The sequence below is a fragment of the Primulina tabacum genome, chromosome 7 (assembly GCF_025594145.1).
Source record: "Primulina tabacum isolate GXHZ01 chromosome 7, ASM2559414v2, whole genome shotgun sequence".
NCBI classification, from domain to species: domain Eukaryota; kingdom Viridiplantae; phylum Streptophyta; class Magnoliopsida; order Lamiales; family Gesneriaceae; genus Primulina; species Primulina tabacum.
This window is the reverse complement of record NC_134556.1, coordinates 30,182,083-30,198,409: the sequence shown is the minus strand read 5'-3', so window position 1 is coordinate 30,198,409 and position 16,327 is coordinate 30,182,083. Positions and strand designations below refer to the sequence as shown.

At 36.1% G+C, this 16,327-nt stretch overlaps 2 protein-coding genes across 3 annotated transcripts; one reads left to right on the top strand and one right to left on the bottom strand.

Moving 5' to 3' along the window:
* The first annotated feature begins 7,527 nt into the window (after positions 1 to 7,527).
* Positions 7,528 to 12,728, top strand: LOC142551237 (uncharacterized). 2 transcript variants are annotated; one of them, XM_075660367.1, is made up of 3 exons: positions 7,528 to 7,860; positions 8,713 to 8,867; positions 9,758 to 12,728. In XM_075660367.1, exons 2-3 carry the CDS (start codon positions 8,753 to 8,755, stop codon positions 12,496 to 12,498), a joined length of 2,856 nt encoding a protein of 951 aa, XP_075516482.1. In that variant the 5' UTR covers positions 7,528 to 7,860; positions 8,713 to 8,752; the 3' UTR covers positions 12,499 to 12,728. The 2 variants fall into 2 exon arrangements, with proteins under 2 accessions (XP_075516482.1, XP_075516481.1); XM_075660366.1 differs by having other exon boundaries at positions 7,529 to 7,860; positions 8,699 to 8,867.
* A 511-nt stretch (positions 12,729 to 13,239) lies between these two features.
* On the bottom strand, positions 13,240 to 16,087 carry LOC142551236 (pentatricopeptide repeat-containing protein At4g32430, mitochondrial). Its single transcript, XM_075660365.1, has one exon. The coding sequence runs from the start codon at positions 15,894 to 15,896 to the stop codon at positions 13,551 to 13,553; it is 2,346 nt and encodes a 781-aa protein (XP_075516480.1). The 5' UTR covers positions 15,897 to 16,087; the 3' UTR covers positions 13,240 to 13,550.
* Positions 16,088 to 16,327: the final 240 nt, after the last annotated feature.

Below are 16,327 nucleotides of genomic sequence, written 5' to 3'. Positions count from 1 at the left end.
ATTCTGGATTTCTCAATGGTAATGGGCATAAACAATAAACACTGCTTGATACACACAGAATAAGACTATGTTTGTGGGCCCCTGTATCATAATATCACTATTATCAATTTAACTTACAGTATTGAAAGCGCATATCATCCTTAACTTTACAAAATAAAAAAATACGAATTTAACATTAAAGTCACAGTCTTGATAAGCCAACATTTAAATTCTCAATTTCCATCTTATTCGAAGTCTTGAAATCATGTATTTTGAATTTAAAATAAATAGAAACAAAAAAATTAATTCTTTGGAGACTTATGAGGAAATAAACTGGGCTTACATATAGTTAACAAATCAAATATTAATATTTTCAGGACACTGAAGTGAATATTGTGGGCTAAAGAGATGTCTCCCACAAACATTCGGTATATCACTTTTCTCACATACTCAAGTAAAATCCGTACAACCGATCATTTACAATCCAAGTTGAATTTACATTTCCGAACCGTAGTCATGTTGTTCAGAAGAACCATATACCAAGTCTGAAACACATTGTTCATTGGACTCACAATTTCAGTTCGAAGTTGTGTTGTCTAGTGAACAAGCAATCCGATACATATACCGTTGTCCTGGGATCCAATCATTCAGTCACTTATTCATTTAGTTATTCAATCATAACCAGCCAGGAATAAATAAGTTTAAAAATTCAATATGAAGTATAATATGACCAATAAAATAAAAGAAACATGATATAATAATGCAATAAAAATGTGAATAAATAAGTAGTTTATGAAGCTTTACTGTAAATTCCAAGACGAATGCTAAAATGGCCATAATTGAAGAAAAACCGGTAATGAACTTGACGATTGAAACCTTATGATAGAGAAATATCATCTTGGTAGCTTACTTTCTTCTCGGTTTCAATCCAAAGCAAAGATAATTTCCTATAAATTTAATTTTAGAGATTTGAAAATCGTTCAAAAAGGACAAAACTTGATGGAAGTAGCTATTTGAAACAAGTTTCAGGAATTTTTCCAAAAACTATTATCCGTTGATCTTGATTTTTTGAGCAAATAGATTGATGATTTTGTTGCATCACCTACACACGATATTTTTGGACGAAAGAGGATTGTTGTGTAAATGTTTCTGAATTTTTGGAGATGATTTGCTACTTTTCTTATATTTTCTCCCTTTCTTCCAACGTGAAACTTATGTTGCACCTATGTGACGCTTACGTAACTCCGACATGATAAAAAATAATAAAATTGAAAAAAAAATTAAAATTCACATGACTAAAAGTAAAATTGGACAATAATAAATAAAAAATAACCAAAATTGCAGTTTTTCGTATATCTTTTAATGTTATGAATATCCCGATGTCACTTCAAGACATCAATGAAAAAGACTAAAAGAGAAAAAATCAATAATTGACCAAATCATATTCGATGACTTGTGGGATTAAAATAAAAAGCAGACAAACTTTTTCCCAATTGAAAATTGTGTATATACTGAATTCTGGTATGGTTGATAAAAAAAATAAGAAATTATGATGAAACAAAAAATTATCAACAATTGTCATTAAGTTAACAAAAGTTGGCTGAATTTTTGAATAAAAACATGGTGGTCAGTTATTTCGGATAGAAAAAAGAAGACGCGTTTTATATGCGTCTTCACACGGACAAGGGGCTCTATAAATAGAGTTCCCCCTTTCATTCTGAAATCATCATTTGTTCGAGTTTTCTCTCATCTTATAGCATTTGAGTGCTTAGTTCTATAATATTTGTGAGGTGTTTTGTTCTCATGTATTAAGAGAGTGCGTGTTCTCTTTGAAAACACAGTGAGTGAGTTATACACCATAAAATATTATAGTGAAATTTTTCATCTTCCCCGTGGTTTTTTACCCTAATAATTTTTAGGGGTTTTCCACGTAAATATTGGTGTCAAGTTTATTCTTTATTTTTATATTTATTATCTCAAATTGCCGTACGTGGAACCAACAAGTGGTATTAGAGCCTTGGTTTAAAATTTCTTATAATTCTGAGTATGCTCTGTGGTTGCAGCCTAGACTGATTTTCCACATCAGAAACGTTTTTTTAGATTTTTTTTATTAAGACGAGATTATTTTGTCCAGTCTACTAAAATTGTTGTAGACATAATGGCGGACTGGTACGAGATAACAAAGTTCAACGGAAGCAATTTAATGCTATGAAAAATAAAGATACAAGAAGTTTTAAGAAAGGAGAATTGCTTGGTGACTATTGTAGATAGACAAGTGGAAATTACGAATGATGGAAAGTGGAATGGGATGAACGATAATGCTATTGCCAATTTACACTTGGCTATAGCAGACGAAGTATTGTCAAGTATCTCTGAGATAAAAACAGAAAAAGTTATCTGTGATACTCTGACAAAGATGTACGAGGTCAAATCGTTTACACAACATGATTTTCCTAAAGAGAAGGCTTTATACTCTTCGGATGGCGGAATCCTCATCGATGACCGACCATATCAACACACTAAATACTCTATTTTCTCATTTCACTTCCATGGGGAATAAAATAGGAGAAAATGAACGTGCGGAGCTTTTACTTCAGAGTCTACCAAATTCATATGATTAACTTATCATCAACATAACCAACAATATTCTTATGGGCTTTAAAATTCGACAATGTCTTAACTGCGGTTCTTGGTGAAGAAAGGCAGCGCAAGAATAAGGAAGATATGTTGGTAACTTTGAAGCAGACAGAGGCTTTGCCGGTGATAAGAGGAAGATTTATGGACCGTGACTCCAGTGGGAGCCAAAGGCAAGGTAGATCAAAGTCAAGAAGTAAGAAGAAAAATATTTACTGCTTTAAATGTGACGGTAAAGGGTACTTCAAGAAAGAGTGTAAGAGTATCGAAAAAAATTATCAAGGAAACGTGGCTATTACTTCAGGCGGTGGTGAAATATTATTCAGCGAAACAGCAACAGTTGCAAAAGGCAGACACAAATTTTGTGATACATGGATTATGGATTCAGGAGCGATGTGGCACATGAAGTCTCGGAGATAATGGTTTGATCATTGTGAACCGGTCTCAGGAAGATCTGTATTCATGGGAAATGATCATGCCTTGAAAATATCTTGGGTCAGTACTATCAAAATTAAAATGTTTGATGGCACCATTTGCACCATACAAGATGTATGAAATGTGAAAGGACTGACAAAGAATCTTTTGTCTTGGGGCAATTGGATGACATTGGGTGCAAAACCCGTATCGAGAATGGGGTCATGAAAATTGTGAGGGTGCGCTTGTGGTTATGAAGGCGGAAAAAATTGCTGTAAATTTGTATGTACTTTTGGGAGAAACACACAAAGAGGCGAAACTAGCTGTTGCATCAATTGGTTCAGGAGAAGAATTAACAATGTTATGGCATAGAAATCTCGGGCATATGTCAGAACGAGGGTTGAAAATTCTCTCATAACGGAAGCTGCTGCCGGGACATACAAAAGTGTCATTATCCTTTTGTGAGCATTGTGTTACCAGTAAACAACGTAAATTAAAGTTTGGCACTTCTACTGCCAAAAGCAAAAGCATATTGGAGTTGATTCATTCAGATGCTTGGCAAGCACCGGTTGTATCCCTAGGAGGAGCGAGATATTTTGTCTCGTTTATTGATGATTTTTCTAGGAGATGTTGGGTATATCCAATCAAGAAGAAATCAGACGCTTTCCAGATCTTCAAAGATTTCAAAGTGCGGTTTGAACTTGATTCAGAAAAGAAAATCAAGTGTTTGAGGACTGACAATTGACGAGAATATACCGGTGACAAATTTGATGTATATTGTCAACTGAGGGCATCAAAAGAAAATTAACGATGGCTTACACATCTCAATAGAATGGAGTAGCAGAGCGGATGAACAGAACCTTGTTGGACAGAACAAGATTTATGTTGAGGACTGCGGGTCTAGACATGTCATTTTGGGCAGAAGCAGTCAAAACCGCTTGTTATATTATCAATCGTTCTCCTTCAGGGGCGATTGATTTGAAGACTCTGATGGAGATGTGGACTGAGAAGCCGATAGATTATTTCTATTTGCATACATTTGGAAGTCCTGTGTACGTTCTGTACAATGAGCAAGAAAGATCGAAGTTGGATTCAAAATCCAGAAAATGTATCTTCTTGGGTTATGCTGATGGAGTAAAAAGGTTTTGCTTGAAGCTTGTCATCAGCAGAGATGTTATTTTCGAGGAAGATAAAGTAAAGGGAGACAAAGGTACACTGAATTCAGAAACTACTATATTTCAGGTGGAAAATAAGACGAATGAAAGTCAAAATTCTTGTGAAGCAGTACCACAGCACGAAGAACAAGAACATGTTGAGTATGAGGTTTTCAATGTGAGGCAGTCAACTTGAGACAAAACACCTCCAGGTTGGCTTTCAGATTATATCACTGAAAGCAACATTGCATATTGTTTATTATCAGAGGATGGTGAGCCATTGAGTTTGCACGAGGCTACTCAAAGCTCGGATGTATCTTTGTGGATGATAGAAATGCAAGAGGAGTTGGAGGCATTAGACAGAAATAAAACTTGAGATCTTGTTACACTACCACGAGAGAGGAAAGCCATTGGAAAGAGATGAGTCTATAAGATCAAGCGTGATGGTAATAGCCAAGTGGAGCGGTATCGTGCTAGATTGGTGGTAAAATGATATGTTCAGAAAGAAGGCATTGACTTCAATGAGATATTTTCTCCTATGATTCGGCTTACAACCGTCAGAGTGGTTCTGACATTATGTGCGGTGTTTGACCTACATCTAAAACAGCTAGATGTGAAAACAACATTTCTTCATAGAAATCTTGAAGAAGAAATCTATATGCTCCAGCAAGAAGGTTTTGCGGAAAAAGACAAAGAAAACTTGGTTTGCATGTTGAACAAATCTTCGTACAATCTCAAATAGACGCTGAGGTGTTGGTACAAGAGATTTGATTTCTATATCATGAACATTGGATAAAACAGACTGAGTGTAGACTCTTGTACATATTTCAAGAGCTCTGATGATGATTATATCATTTTTCTGTTGTATGTGGACGGCATATTGATAGCAGACCCCTACAAAGATCAAGTCCAAGGATTGAAGGCACGGTTGGCTAGGAAATTCGATATGAAAAACTTGGGACCAACAAATAAGATTCTAGGGATGCAAGTTCACCAAGACAGAAGTAAAAGAATTATTTGGCTTTCTCATAACACTTATTTGAAAAAAAGTCTTGCAACTTTTCAACATAAAAGATAGTAAACCAATTTCGACCCCTCTTCCTATGAACTTTAATTTGTCCTCTAAGATGTGTCCTATCAATGAAACAGAGAGGATGAAGATGTCTCGAGTGCTATATGCATCAATAGTGGGAAGTTTGATGTTCGTTGTTATCTGTACAAGATCGTACATTGCTCAAGCAATGAGAGCAGTTAGTCGGTATATTGTGAATCCTAGACGAGAGTATTGGAGCACTGTTAAGAGGATCCTTAGATATATTAAGGGTACCTCAAATGCTGCATTATGTTATGGAGGATCAGATATTACACTTAGGGGCTATGTCAATTCAGATTATGTAGGTGAATCTGATAAGATAAAATCTACTACTGATTATGTGTTTACACTTGCAGAGGGAGCTGTAAGAAGAGTTTCAAAACTACTAACAGTTGTAGCATTATCTATGACAGAGGCAGAGTGCATGACAGCTACTCAAGCTTGCAAGGAGGCAATATAGATTAAAAGATTATTGGATGAGTTCAGACACAAACAAGAGAAGGTTTCTTTGTTTTGTGACAGTTAGAGCACATTTCACATTGCAAGGAATCCGGCCTTTCATTCAAGGACGAAACACATTGGAGTCCAATTTCACTTTGTGCGGGAAGTAGTAGAAGCAATTGTGGATATACAGAAGATCCATATAAAAGATAACATAACTGATTTTCTGATCAAGCCAGTGAATACTGATAAGTTTGAGTGGTGTAGATCCTCAAGTGTCCTAGCAGAAATGTAAGCGTCAGGCAATGACAAGATTGAAAAGATGCGTGGAGATGTTTTTTATTCTCAATCAAATCTCTAAGTGGGAGAAATGTCGGCAAAAAATAATAATAATAACAATGCATTAAATGCATTGTCATTAAGTCAACAAAGGTTGGCTGAATTTGTGAATCAAAACGTGGTGATCGGCTATTTCTGATAGAAGACTGAAGACGCGACACGGACAAAGGGCTCTATAAATAGAGCTCCTCATTTCATTCTGAAATCATCACATGTTCGAGTTTTCTCTCATCTTATAGTATTTGAGTGCTTAGTTCTATAATATTTGTGAGGTGTTTTGTTCTCCTGTATTAAGAGAGTGTGTGTTCTGTTTGAAAACACAGTGAGTGACTTGTACACCATAAAATATTATAGTGAAATTTTTTTCATCTTTCCCGTAGTTTTTTACACTAATAATTTTTAGAGATTTACCACGTAAATCTCGGTGTCCAGTTTATTCTTTAGTTTCATATTTATTATCTCAAATTGTTGTACGTTAGACCAACACCAATCATCATATAAATAATTAAAATTAATGGAATCGATCAATCCAGTCGTCATCCAGCTTTAATTTGATTTTTTAGCAAGCACCCGACTAGTCAAATCCTTTGTATTTCGTTAGTTTTTTTATTCTCATTTTCTTGTTGTAAAAATGTTTGGTGTAGATAATATTCAAAACAATTTTAAGACATATATCAGGTCTATTTTAGTTTGTGATTTTGAAACTATGGGTGAATTAGAAAAATAAACTTAAAGAAACTAAAAAAAAATTTCGGGAGAATTAAAAAATTTGGTCTATTTTAGTTTGTGTTTTTTTTTTAAATATTTTTATGAAACAATTTCACGGGTCAATTTTTTAGATGATTTTCCGACCCGAGCCGACTCATGAAAAATATTATTTTTATTATCAAATTAATATTTTTAATTATGCATATGAATCAAATTGACACGTCTCATGAATATAAATATGTGATACAATATCATATGAGGCCTACTATTTAATAGCTCAAGCTCGGTACGTTAATAACTCGTTTATCATGTTTAACGAGTTTAACTCGAGTTCGTCTCTTGAAGCAAATTCGTTAAACAAATTCATTTTCAAGGTATTTGAGTATTTTTAGCCAAAAAACCAACTAATATATGAAAATTTAGGGAGCAGACTTCTCATATTATATAATTTATAGTCTTGTCTTTTACTATAATTTCAATGTGGGATAAAACAAATAAACAATACATGTTGCTTTCTAATGTTGCATTATCGGCCCAACAAAATAGATCAACAAATTAGTCGAGTTCGAACTCGGGCCACATAAACGAGTCAGCTTGAGCTCGAGCTCCCAAACAATCTCGTGAGCTTGCGACCCGAATATCCTTAATTCGAATGAATTTTTTAGTGAGCCAGAGTTCTGAAGAGCTCTCGAACAACTCGATCGTTTAGTTCCTAATTATAATTATAATTTTCCACACTTTTGGAAACGACGTCGTCTTTGTGCTAAGAGGCCTGAAGTCAAGAGGAAATTTCACAGAAGATTCGATGGCCCCTATGTATTCAGTATTATTTATTATCCATCCCAAATTTTGATTTCTCTGTGATTTTCAGTTTATTATTATTAATTGATCGATAAAAGAATCGATCAAAATCGCCTCCCATAATCGTTGTGGATCAAAGAATCTGAAATTTAACCGAAGAAGCGAGTAGGGAAAGGGGGGAAGATGTTGGAGAAAATTGGGTTGCCGCCGAAGCCATCTTTGAGGGGGAATAATTGGGTGGTTGACGCCTCACATTGCCAGGGATGTTCATCGCAGTTCACTTTCATCAATCGCAAGGTCCCTTTAGTTCATCTTCCTTGACTCCCGGGCCTTTTGATTTTCTTGTTTTACGTTCTTGACTTGATTCCCATGTGATTCCTTTCGATGATTTTGAGTTTTTTGTGGCTTTCGTATATTCTGATGGATCAAAGTCTTCCTTTTTTGTGGTTTTCTCGGATACCCATGACTGAAGAAGTTTTTTCCTGCTGGTGTTTAGTGGTTCTTGGTGTATGGAGATATCATTTATCAGAGGCTGGTTTAGTTTTTTTCCCCTAGCTGGTCTAGGGGCAAATCTAGATCCGTGGCCAAGTGTGCGCAACCGTGGATTATATTATCACATCATACAATGATATTTAAGTTGGATGTGGATTCGAAAAGGTCTTGTTATCCCTTGTATATATTAAACATGGAAAATTTGATATAGCTACGTAGCTACCTAGTATCTCTATAATGATATATACAAACACCTGGCCATCAAATTGTTTCTTCTGGGGTCTGTTGAATGATCTCGAAGTGGTGATCTTCATATTTTTGCTTAATACTCGGTCATGCGATGTTCTGCACTGGGCTCGGTGGTAGAATTTTGTTCTTGAGGTGAACTATGCAATCATTCATGGTTGCTGAACTTTTTCTGATTTCAATGTTTTCTTATAGCATATTTTTTTGAATATCTCTCTAAATATGATCTAGGTTGACGTATATTTCCAAAGAAGTTGGTTTAATGTACTGTAAAGATCACATAACTTACTTTGGTGTCTTTTAAAGATTGTTATTATTCTCCTTTTGTAAGAAATACCCCATGAATAATCTGAATTCAACTCTGTGTTAACTATTGAAGTTCTCAATGAATTTCCAGCACCATTGCCGCAGGTGTGGGGGCCTGTTCTGTAACAGTTGTACCCAGTCAAGAATGGTGTTACGTGGACAAGGTGATTCACCGGTGCGCATTTGTGAATCTTGCAAAGCATTAGAAGAGGCTGCACGATGTGAAATGCGCTATGGATATAAAAATAGAGCTGGGAAAGGTATTTTTTCAAACTTATCTTACTTTATGCCATTCAAGGTTGTGATATCTGTTCTTTGATTATTTTAGTGCTGTAATTTCATGTATCCACTATTGGCCTTCGATTGGGGATCTTTTTTATATTAATTTTTATCATTTATAGAAAATTTGATTCTCTTCATGGAGGTTCTCCTGTTGATTTATTGTTTGTCCTTGTTTTACTTACTCTGTAATTTATTCCTTGGATTATAGCTCTTTATATTACCAGATTTATTTTATGTTAAAGCATAAGATCATTTTTTGAATTTATTTAAACAAATGGGTTATGTAAATAGCATAATATATTCTCTTCACACCATTGGATCAGTTTTTGAATTCCTATTTTCAATACACTTAACTGAGTAGATTATTCTTTTGCTCTATTACTATAGAAAGTTCTTAAACGTGATGCAAATTATTGTTTTTGTAAATAATTTACTCCATGATTGTCAGTAGATGATTTAGTCTAATATGTGCTAATGATTTTAGTCGAAGTTCTAGTCACATGAGCTCTTTTTGTTATTTGACTGGGGCCAAAGCGACTTTCTAATTCTTCGACTAATTTAATTACTTTGACTGTTAGGTGAGAAAAGTTCCAAATATATTTTAGATTACTCATCTTTCAAATTTATGATAAGAGATTTTATTGAAATCTTTTGTCTTGTGAGTAAAACTGGGAATGAGTTTTGAAAACAATGTATGTCTGCTGTTCTAAATTCCTTTCAGCTGATGAAATAACAGAAATTAAGTACCAAATTTTTATGTCTATCCTGAGTGGGAAATGGAGTTGTCAAGATTATTTAATTCCCAGGTTGTAGTATATGCTAAATCTTGCAGATTGTATCTCATTGTACTATATGTCTCTCATTGCAGGTGGCTCCAAACTCACTTCAAAGAAAGAGGAGGAAACATTTAACCAAGTTCTGGGTGATGACAACATGGCACCATCATGCTCGAACATACAAGAAATAGTTTCTCAGGTTGAAGGAGATATAGTTAGAAATCTCTCTCTTGAGCAGCCTGCTCGATCATTTTCAGATGTTGGAGCAGCTACCCCTGAAGACTTGCGTCACCAAGCTCTGGTTGAAAAGAATAAATACCGAACTTTAAAAGCTGATGGAAAATCTGAAGAAGCATTGAAAGCCTATAAAAAGGGAAAGGAACTTGAGAGGCAGGCTGGAGCGCTGGAGTTATCTATCAGAAAAAATCGCAAAAAGGCTTTATCTTCGAGTAGCATGGATGATATTCAGCAAAATAAAGATGATTTTAAAGCACATATTGAAAAGAATAAGTCTGTTACACGGATTACTAAAGAAAAGGATGATCTTTCATCCGAACTCAAAGAATTGGGATGGTCAGACTTAGATCTTCGTGACACTGAAAAAAAGCCTGTGGCTTTGACTTTAGAGGGTGAGCTTTCTACTCTCATTAAAGAAGTCTCACAGAAACCTCATCGAGAAAACCAAGCTTTGAGTGTTGAAAAGGCTCAGGTTATTTTTCTTAAGAAAAATGCTCTTGAATTGAAGCGTGCGGGGAATCTCGTTGAGGCCAAGGAAGAATTAAAAAAAGCAAAAGTTCTTGAGAGAAAGATGGAAGAGGAGGAACTTTTGGGTCAGGCTGATGATTCTGACGATGAACTATCATTACTGATGCGTGGTATGACCGCTGATGAAAATGATGATATTTCTGCAAGATTTAAATCTGATGTTAATTTTGATTTAGATCAGTTTGTAGTCCTTTCCGATGATCTTGGTGTTCATGGTAATTTTGAAGTGACTGATGAAGATATGGATGATCCAGAAATGGCTTCTGCTTTGAAATCACTGGGTTGGACTGAAGATACCAATGGTGGGGATTTTCTGGACGATAGTGTGATTTCTAACAGGGAATCATTAGTAATTGAGGTTCAATCTTTAAAAAGAGAGGCTGTGATACAAAAAAGGGCTGGTAATACTGCAGAGGCAATGGCACTGCTAAAGAAGGCAAAAGTACTTGAGAAGGAACTCGAGGGCTCTGATACTCACGGATCTCTCATAGTTAACCAAGGTTCTATCTCCCAATTTGTGAGTGAACCGTCCTTTTCAGCTAAGGAAACTGTCGAAAATTTGAACCCCTCAAACAATACCAGCGGTAGTAAACTGGCTGTCCAAAAAGAGCTTATATACCTGAAGAAGAAGGCTCTATCTCTCAGAAGAGAAGGCAGATTCGGTGAGTCGGAAGAAGAACTGAAAAGGGCTAAGGTTCTTGAGGAGCAGCTTGAGGATATGAATAAAACTCCCTCTATCACGCTGCCAAGTACCGGAAACAGGCAGATTCCTGACAAGGGGAATATGACTTCCGGTGATGGAGATGAAGAGGAAGTGACTGATCAAGATATGAATGATCCGTCTTATCTCTCTCTTTTGAAGAACATGGGGTGGGAGGATGAAGATAATGCGAAAGTTCCATCTAATACTTCTAAAGAAAAAAACAAGGGCTCAAAGTACAGGAGTGGATCCTCTATTATAGAAACTATTTTTGATGTCCAAGCTGAGAAACCTAGAAAAAGTAAGAGTGAAATCCAGAGGGAATTGCTAACATTGAAAAGAAAAGCTCTCACTTTGAGACGCCAAGGGGAGACCGAGGAGGCCGATGAAGTGCTGAAAATGGCAAAATCATTGGAGGCACAATTGCAAGCATATGAAGAACCTACACAACCAGAAGTTTCATATGGAAATAATGAAGGAAGTGCATCCGTTGATGCCCTCCAAAATACCGTATTATCGCTTCGGGTCGATCCGCATAAGAACAAAATTGGAGATTCAAGAAACCTTGAAAATGTTGGACTTGACAAACCTGAAGAGATACCTCATGAGAATGACGAGTCATTTACTCATGAATTGACTTCCTCTCAGGCTGCAGATACTCAACCGCATTTTAGTTTCCTCCAAACAGAAATCTTGGCTCACAAGAGGAAGGCAATCACCTGTAAAAGAGAAGGAAAATTGGCTGAAGCAAAGGAGGAGCTTCGGAAGGCAAAGCTCTTGGAAAAGCGTGTGGAGGAGGAATTATCTCATACAAGCACTAACTTTAATAATCCTTCAATAACTAAAGTCTCTTCCTCGGATAAGAAAGAGGCTAATACTAGTTCCGCAGTTAAACCATTATCCAGTCGTGAACGGTTTAAATTACAGCAGGAGTCCCTTAATCATAAGAGACAAGCACTGAAGCTTAGAAGGGAAGGAAAAACAGCAGAAGCTGACGCTGAATTAGAATTGGCGAAAGCCCTTGAATCTCAGTTTCAAGACTCGGAATCTTTGGATTCTTCTAAAATTTCTGAACCTGTTGATGATGTTGGTGTCGAGGATTTTCTTGATCCTCAGCTATTGTCTGCTTTGCGGTCACTTGGATTGGAAGATTCCCAAAATACATATCGTGATGCAGAAAGACCAGAGCCACCCAAGTCTAACGTAGATAATAGCAACAGCGAGAGAGATCAGTTAATGGAACTGTGGAAGGCTGAGAAGGTAAAGGCAGTGAACTTGAAACGTTTGGGAAATCAAGCTGAGGCGTTAGATGCCCTTCGACGTGCCAAGCTTTACGAGAAGAAGTTGCAGTCCTTAACTTCAAGATGATGGATTGTTGGTATTTCTTTCAGCGGTAACAGTCCAATTTATTTGGAGCATTACTTAAAATATGAGCTTGAGTTGTCTGCGTTTTGTACTTATTACAGAAACTAGATCTGAAATGTGCTTTAAGCAATTTGTGCCATGTATTTCATGAAGTTGTATTATACGAGACACTGTATTCTTTGTCAACGATTATGAAAGGAATGTTGCAAGGTAAAATCTAGAGATGGATTCCATATTGTGTTTTTGTTATGAAAAATGTGTTGCCTTTTTCTTCTTTGCATGTAGAGTGTGATGTTTTTAATATTGGTTGAGGTTGTGCAAGCTAATTCACCTGCAATGCCTAAAGCTTGAACTTGTGCACTGAATCTACCTGCTGGGGTAAGATGTGGACTTGTACCTTCATCATCTAACTCTTTTATGTCCGACTTTAATATGTATTTATAAAAGAGATGCAGAAACTAAGCAGAAAACTGTAAAAACTCCCATCCACGCTGCCTACTCAATGGGCGTGTCCAGGTTGGGTATGTGATAAACATCCCATCCCCGAGCTCAATATAAATGTTTAATTTTTGGGATGAATTTTGAAGCCACCGAGTTTTTTGATGGGCCCGCAATGCTCAGTTTGTTTTCAATCACATATATACTTATTCAGAAGTTCCATTGGTATATGATTAAAAAGAAAAAAACAAAAGTTCCATTGGTATACAAAAAGAATTGGTTTAAAAAATCGATCAAACCATCAAATAAAAAAAGTACATCGAAACATATCGCTGAAGGTGAACATATAATTTTTGACAGGCCTTGGTAATCAAAATATTGTAATACATCCTGAATGAACATGCAAATATTAATAACAAAATTAATAGAAACCGGAAAATGAAGCCGAAGGTTTCTTGAGTTCTTAATTTGAGCAATTTTTTGATGTCATATTTCTTGAATGTGACTCACTTGTTAATACAAATACAATTGATTGTCTTGACCTTCACGTGGAGCTCATAAGGGTAATGGTACCATATCTGCAACATAAATAGTTTTGTTTTCTTTTCACAGAGTGATCAACTTGAAGATATTAAGGCGACCGAAAATTCATGTCTCTTGTTAACAAATGTTGCATGGTATTCTCTTCTTCTTTTCATTTCTGATCCTAACAACTCTGCCATCCAATAGATTTCCTTACACATCGAATGAGACTTATCACCAGACGAAAATCCATGCAAATATGCTGAATCATCGACATGGTCGATGTCTGCCCAACTAAAACCTATTTCTTTCGTCACTCTCCTATCTCTCATCATGGCCCTCAATTTTGCTACCTTTTCCCACTTCCCTTTCTCAGCAAATAAGTTAGACATTAATACGTAAGAACCAGATTCATTGGGTTCCATAGCAATCAAAGCTTCGGAAACCTTCGTAGCCATCTCCACATTTCCGTAAATCCTACAAGAACCTAGCAAGCTTTGGAGCACAGATAATCCTGGACCTCCAGGAATCTGATTCATGAACTGTTCAGCTGCATCCAGCCTACCTGCACGGCCCAACATATCAACAACGCAAGAATAATGCTCAGGGGTAGGTTCGATAGAATGGTCGTTGATCATTGAACTGAAAATTTCAAGCCCTGAATCAACCATGCCATTCCGACTACATGCTGTTAACACTGAGAGGAATGTTATTGAATCAGGCTTCACATCTTCCATAACCATTTCTTTGAAATGATTCATGACTGATTCATAGTCCCCGTGCCTACAATAGGCTGAGATTATTGCAGTCCAAGAAACTTGGCTTTTCTCTGTCAACTCACTGAAGATCTTCTGGGATTCACATATGTTCCCACGCTTTGCATACATATCGAGGAGTGCACCAGAAACAACAGGATGGGCATTCAATCCTAGTTTTCTTATAAAACAGTGACAAAGTTGGCCCTGCCTTAGAGAAAGTGATTCAGAAGAGGCAATTGCGTGCAAGACGCTTCCAAATGTATAAAGATTTGGTCTTGACTCAAACGAAACCAATAAAAACACCTGTAGAGCTTCTTGATACTTTCCATTTAGCGAATAGCCGGATAATAGAGCATTCCATGATATAATATCTCTGTAGTTGAGCTCTTCAAAAACCATAATGCATTCTTCCATGAAGTTAAACTTACCATACATAGTAATAAAACAATTTGCGACATTCAATTCTGAGAGGAAATTTAACTTGATACATAATCCATGTACCACTTGGCCTTCTCGCACCATACTATTTGTTGTTATGGCATGGATTAACCCAACAAAAGTAACATCATTTGGATAAATTTCATGTCTTCTCATCTCCCTAAATTTGTTCACAGCATCGGCCTCATTTATGGTAAGCATTGTGGTCCACGAAACCACATTCCGGTCAACAATATTCTCAAAGATCAATTGGGCATCTTCAACAATCGCACACTTTGAATACAATGACATCAGAACATTACAAACCGAAACATGTGTTCTGTACCCTCTTTTCATTGACAAAGTATGCACCTGCTTTCCAAAATCCAAGTTTCCTTTCTGGCTGCAAGCTGTAATTACGCTAGTGAATGAGACATGATCCAGAGAAATGCCCCCTCTCACCATTTGAATAAATGCTATAATGGCTTCTGATCCGTAACTCCCCTCCTGAGCATAGCCCGAGAGTATTGAATTCCAAGAAACTAAATCTTTGTGAGGCATTTCAAAGAAAACTTTTTCAGCTTCCACAAGTTTTTCACATTTTGAGTACAATGTCACTAGCGCATTTCCGACAAAAATCTCATTGTTCAAACCAAACATGAAAACAAGACAATGCAGCTGAATCCCAAAACCCAGCTCATAACAATCAGCGCAATGCGCAAGTACACTAGTATAAGTTATCGCATCAAAACCAATAGCTGCCGAATGCATATCACAAGCAAAAAACAGTGCATCTCTGCTATCTTCAAACCCTGATATAACCGTATTATAAGAAACAGTATCAGGGTGCGCCAAGTCCTCGAAGATAGATAAAGCCTTGCTCAAGTCCCGTGATTTACAGTACATATTCATCAGAGAGTTACACACAGAGACATAAGACATATAACCAGAAGCTGTAACAAAACCATGGATTTGCGAACCAAGTTTCGTGTCCCCACGACAAGCCTTAAGGGCAACAGTAATGGCAACTTCGTCAATATTGGAGAGACCCTTTTGATTCTGTTTCTTGAAAACACTAATCGACTCATCATGGCGATTCTGGTGTATGAGATTGAGCATGACATTGTGAACAGATGGAAGGCATGGCTTCGGAATTTCATCAAGCGGGTAGTGCCCATGATAAAACAAGCCAAAGTTCTTGCTACATCCAAATCCTTGTATCGGTACTTGGTTGAGGATTTTGAGTTTCAGTCGGCGGGGTATCATCAAAATCTTCCGTTCTATGGTCCAAGAAAACTTTATTATATTTTTCAAAATATATTTTGTACGAAATCTGAAAATTTATAATTAGTAATTTAAATCAAATAAAAAATTAACGATGCCCTGATTTGATTTTAAACTAATTTCATTTGGATCTAAACATAAGTAGATGAAAAAAATTTAAAAACATGTAGTTCGATGAAGGAGCAGTGAATAATATTGAAAAGAAGCGAAAAAATGTATTATCAATAATTCACGTAAAATTTATCAGTCAAATAACCGAAAAACATGAATGATTATTATTTTACAATTTGGTTCAGTACTTTAAAAAAAAAATTTGAAGTACTATTATAATTTTTACATTCCTAAAATATTAGAATTAATTATTCTATTAGGAAAGTTTCACTTCATAATATAAGTATATATAATATAGGTAG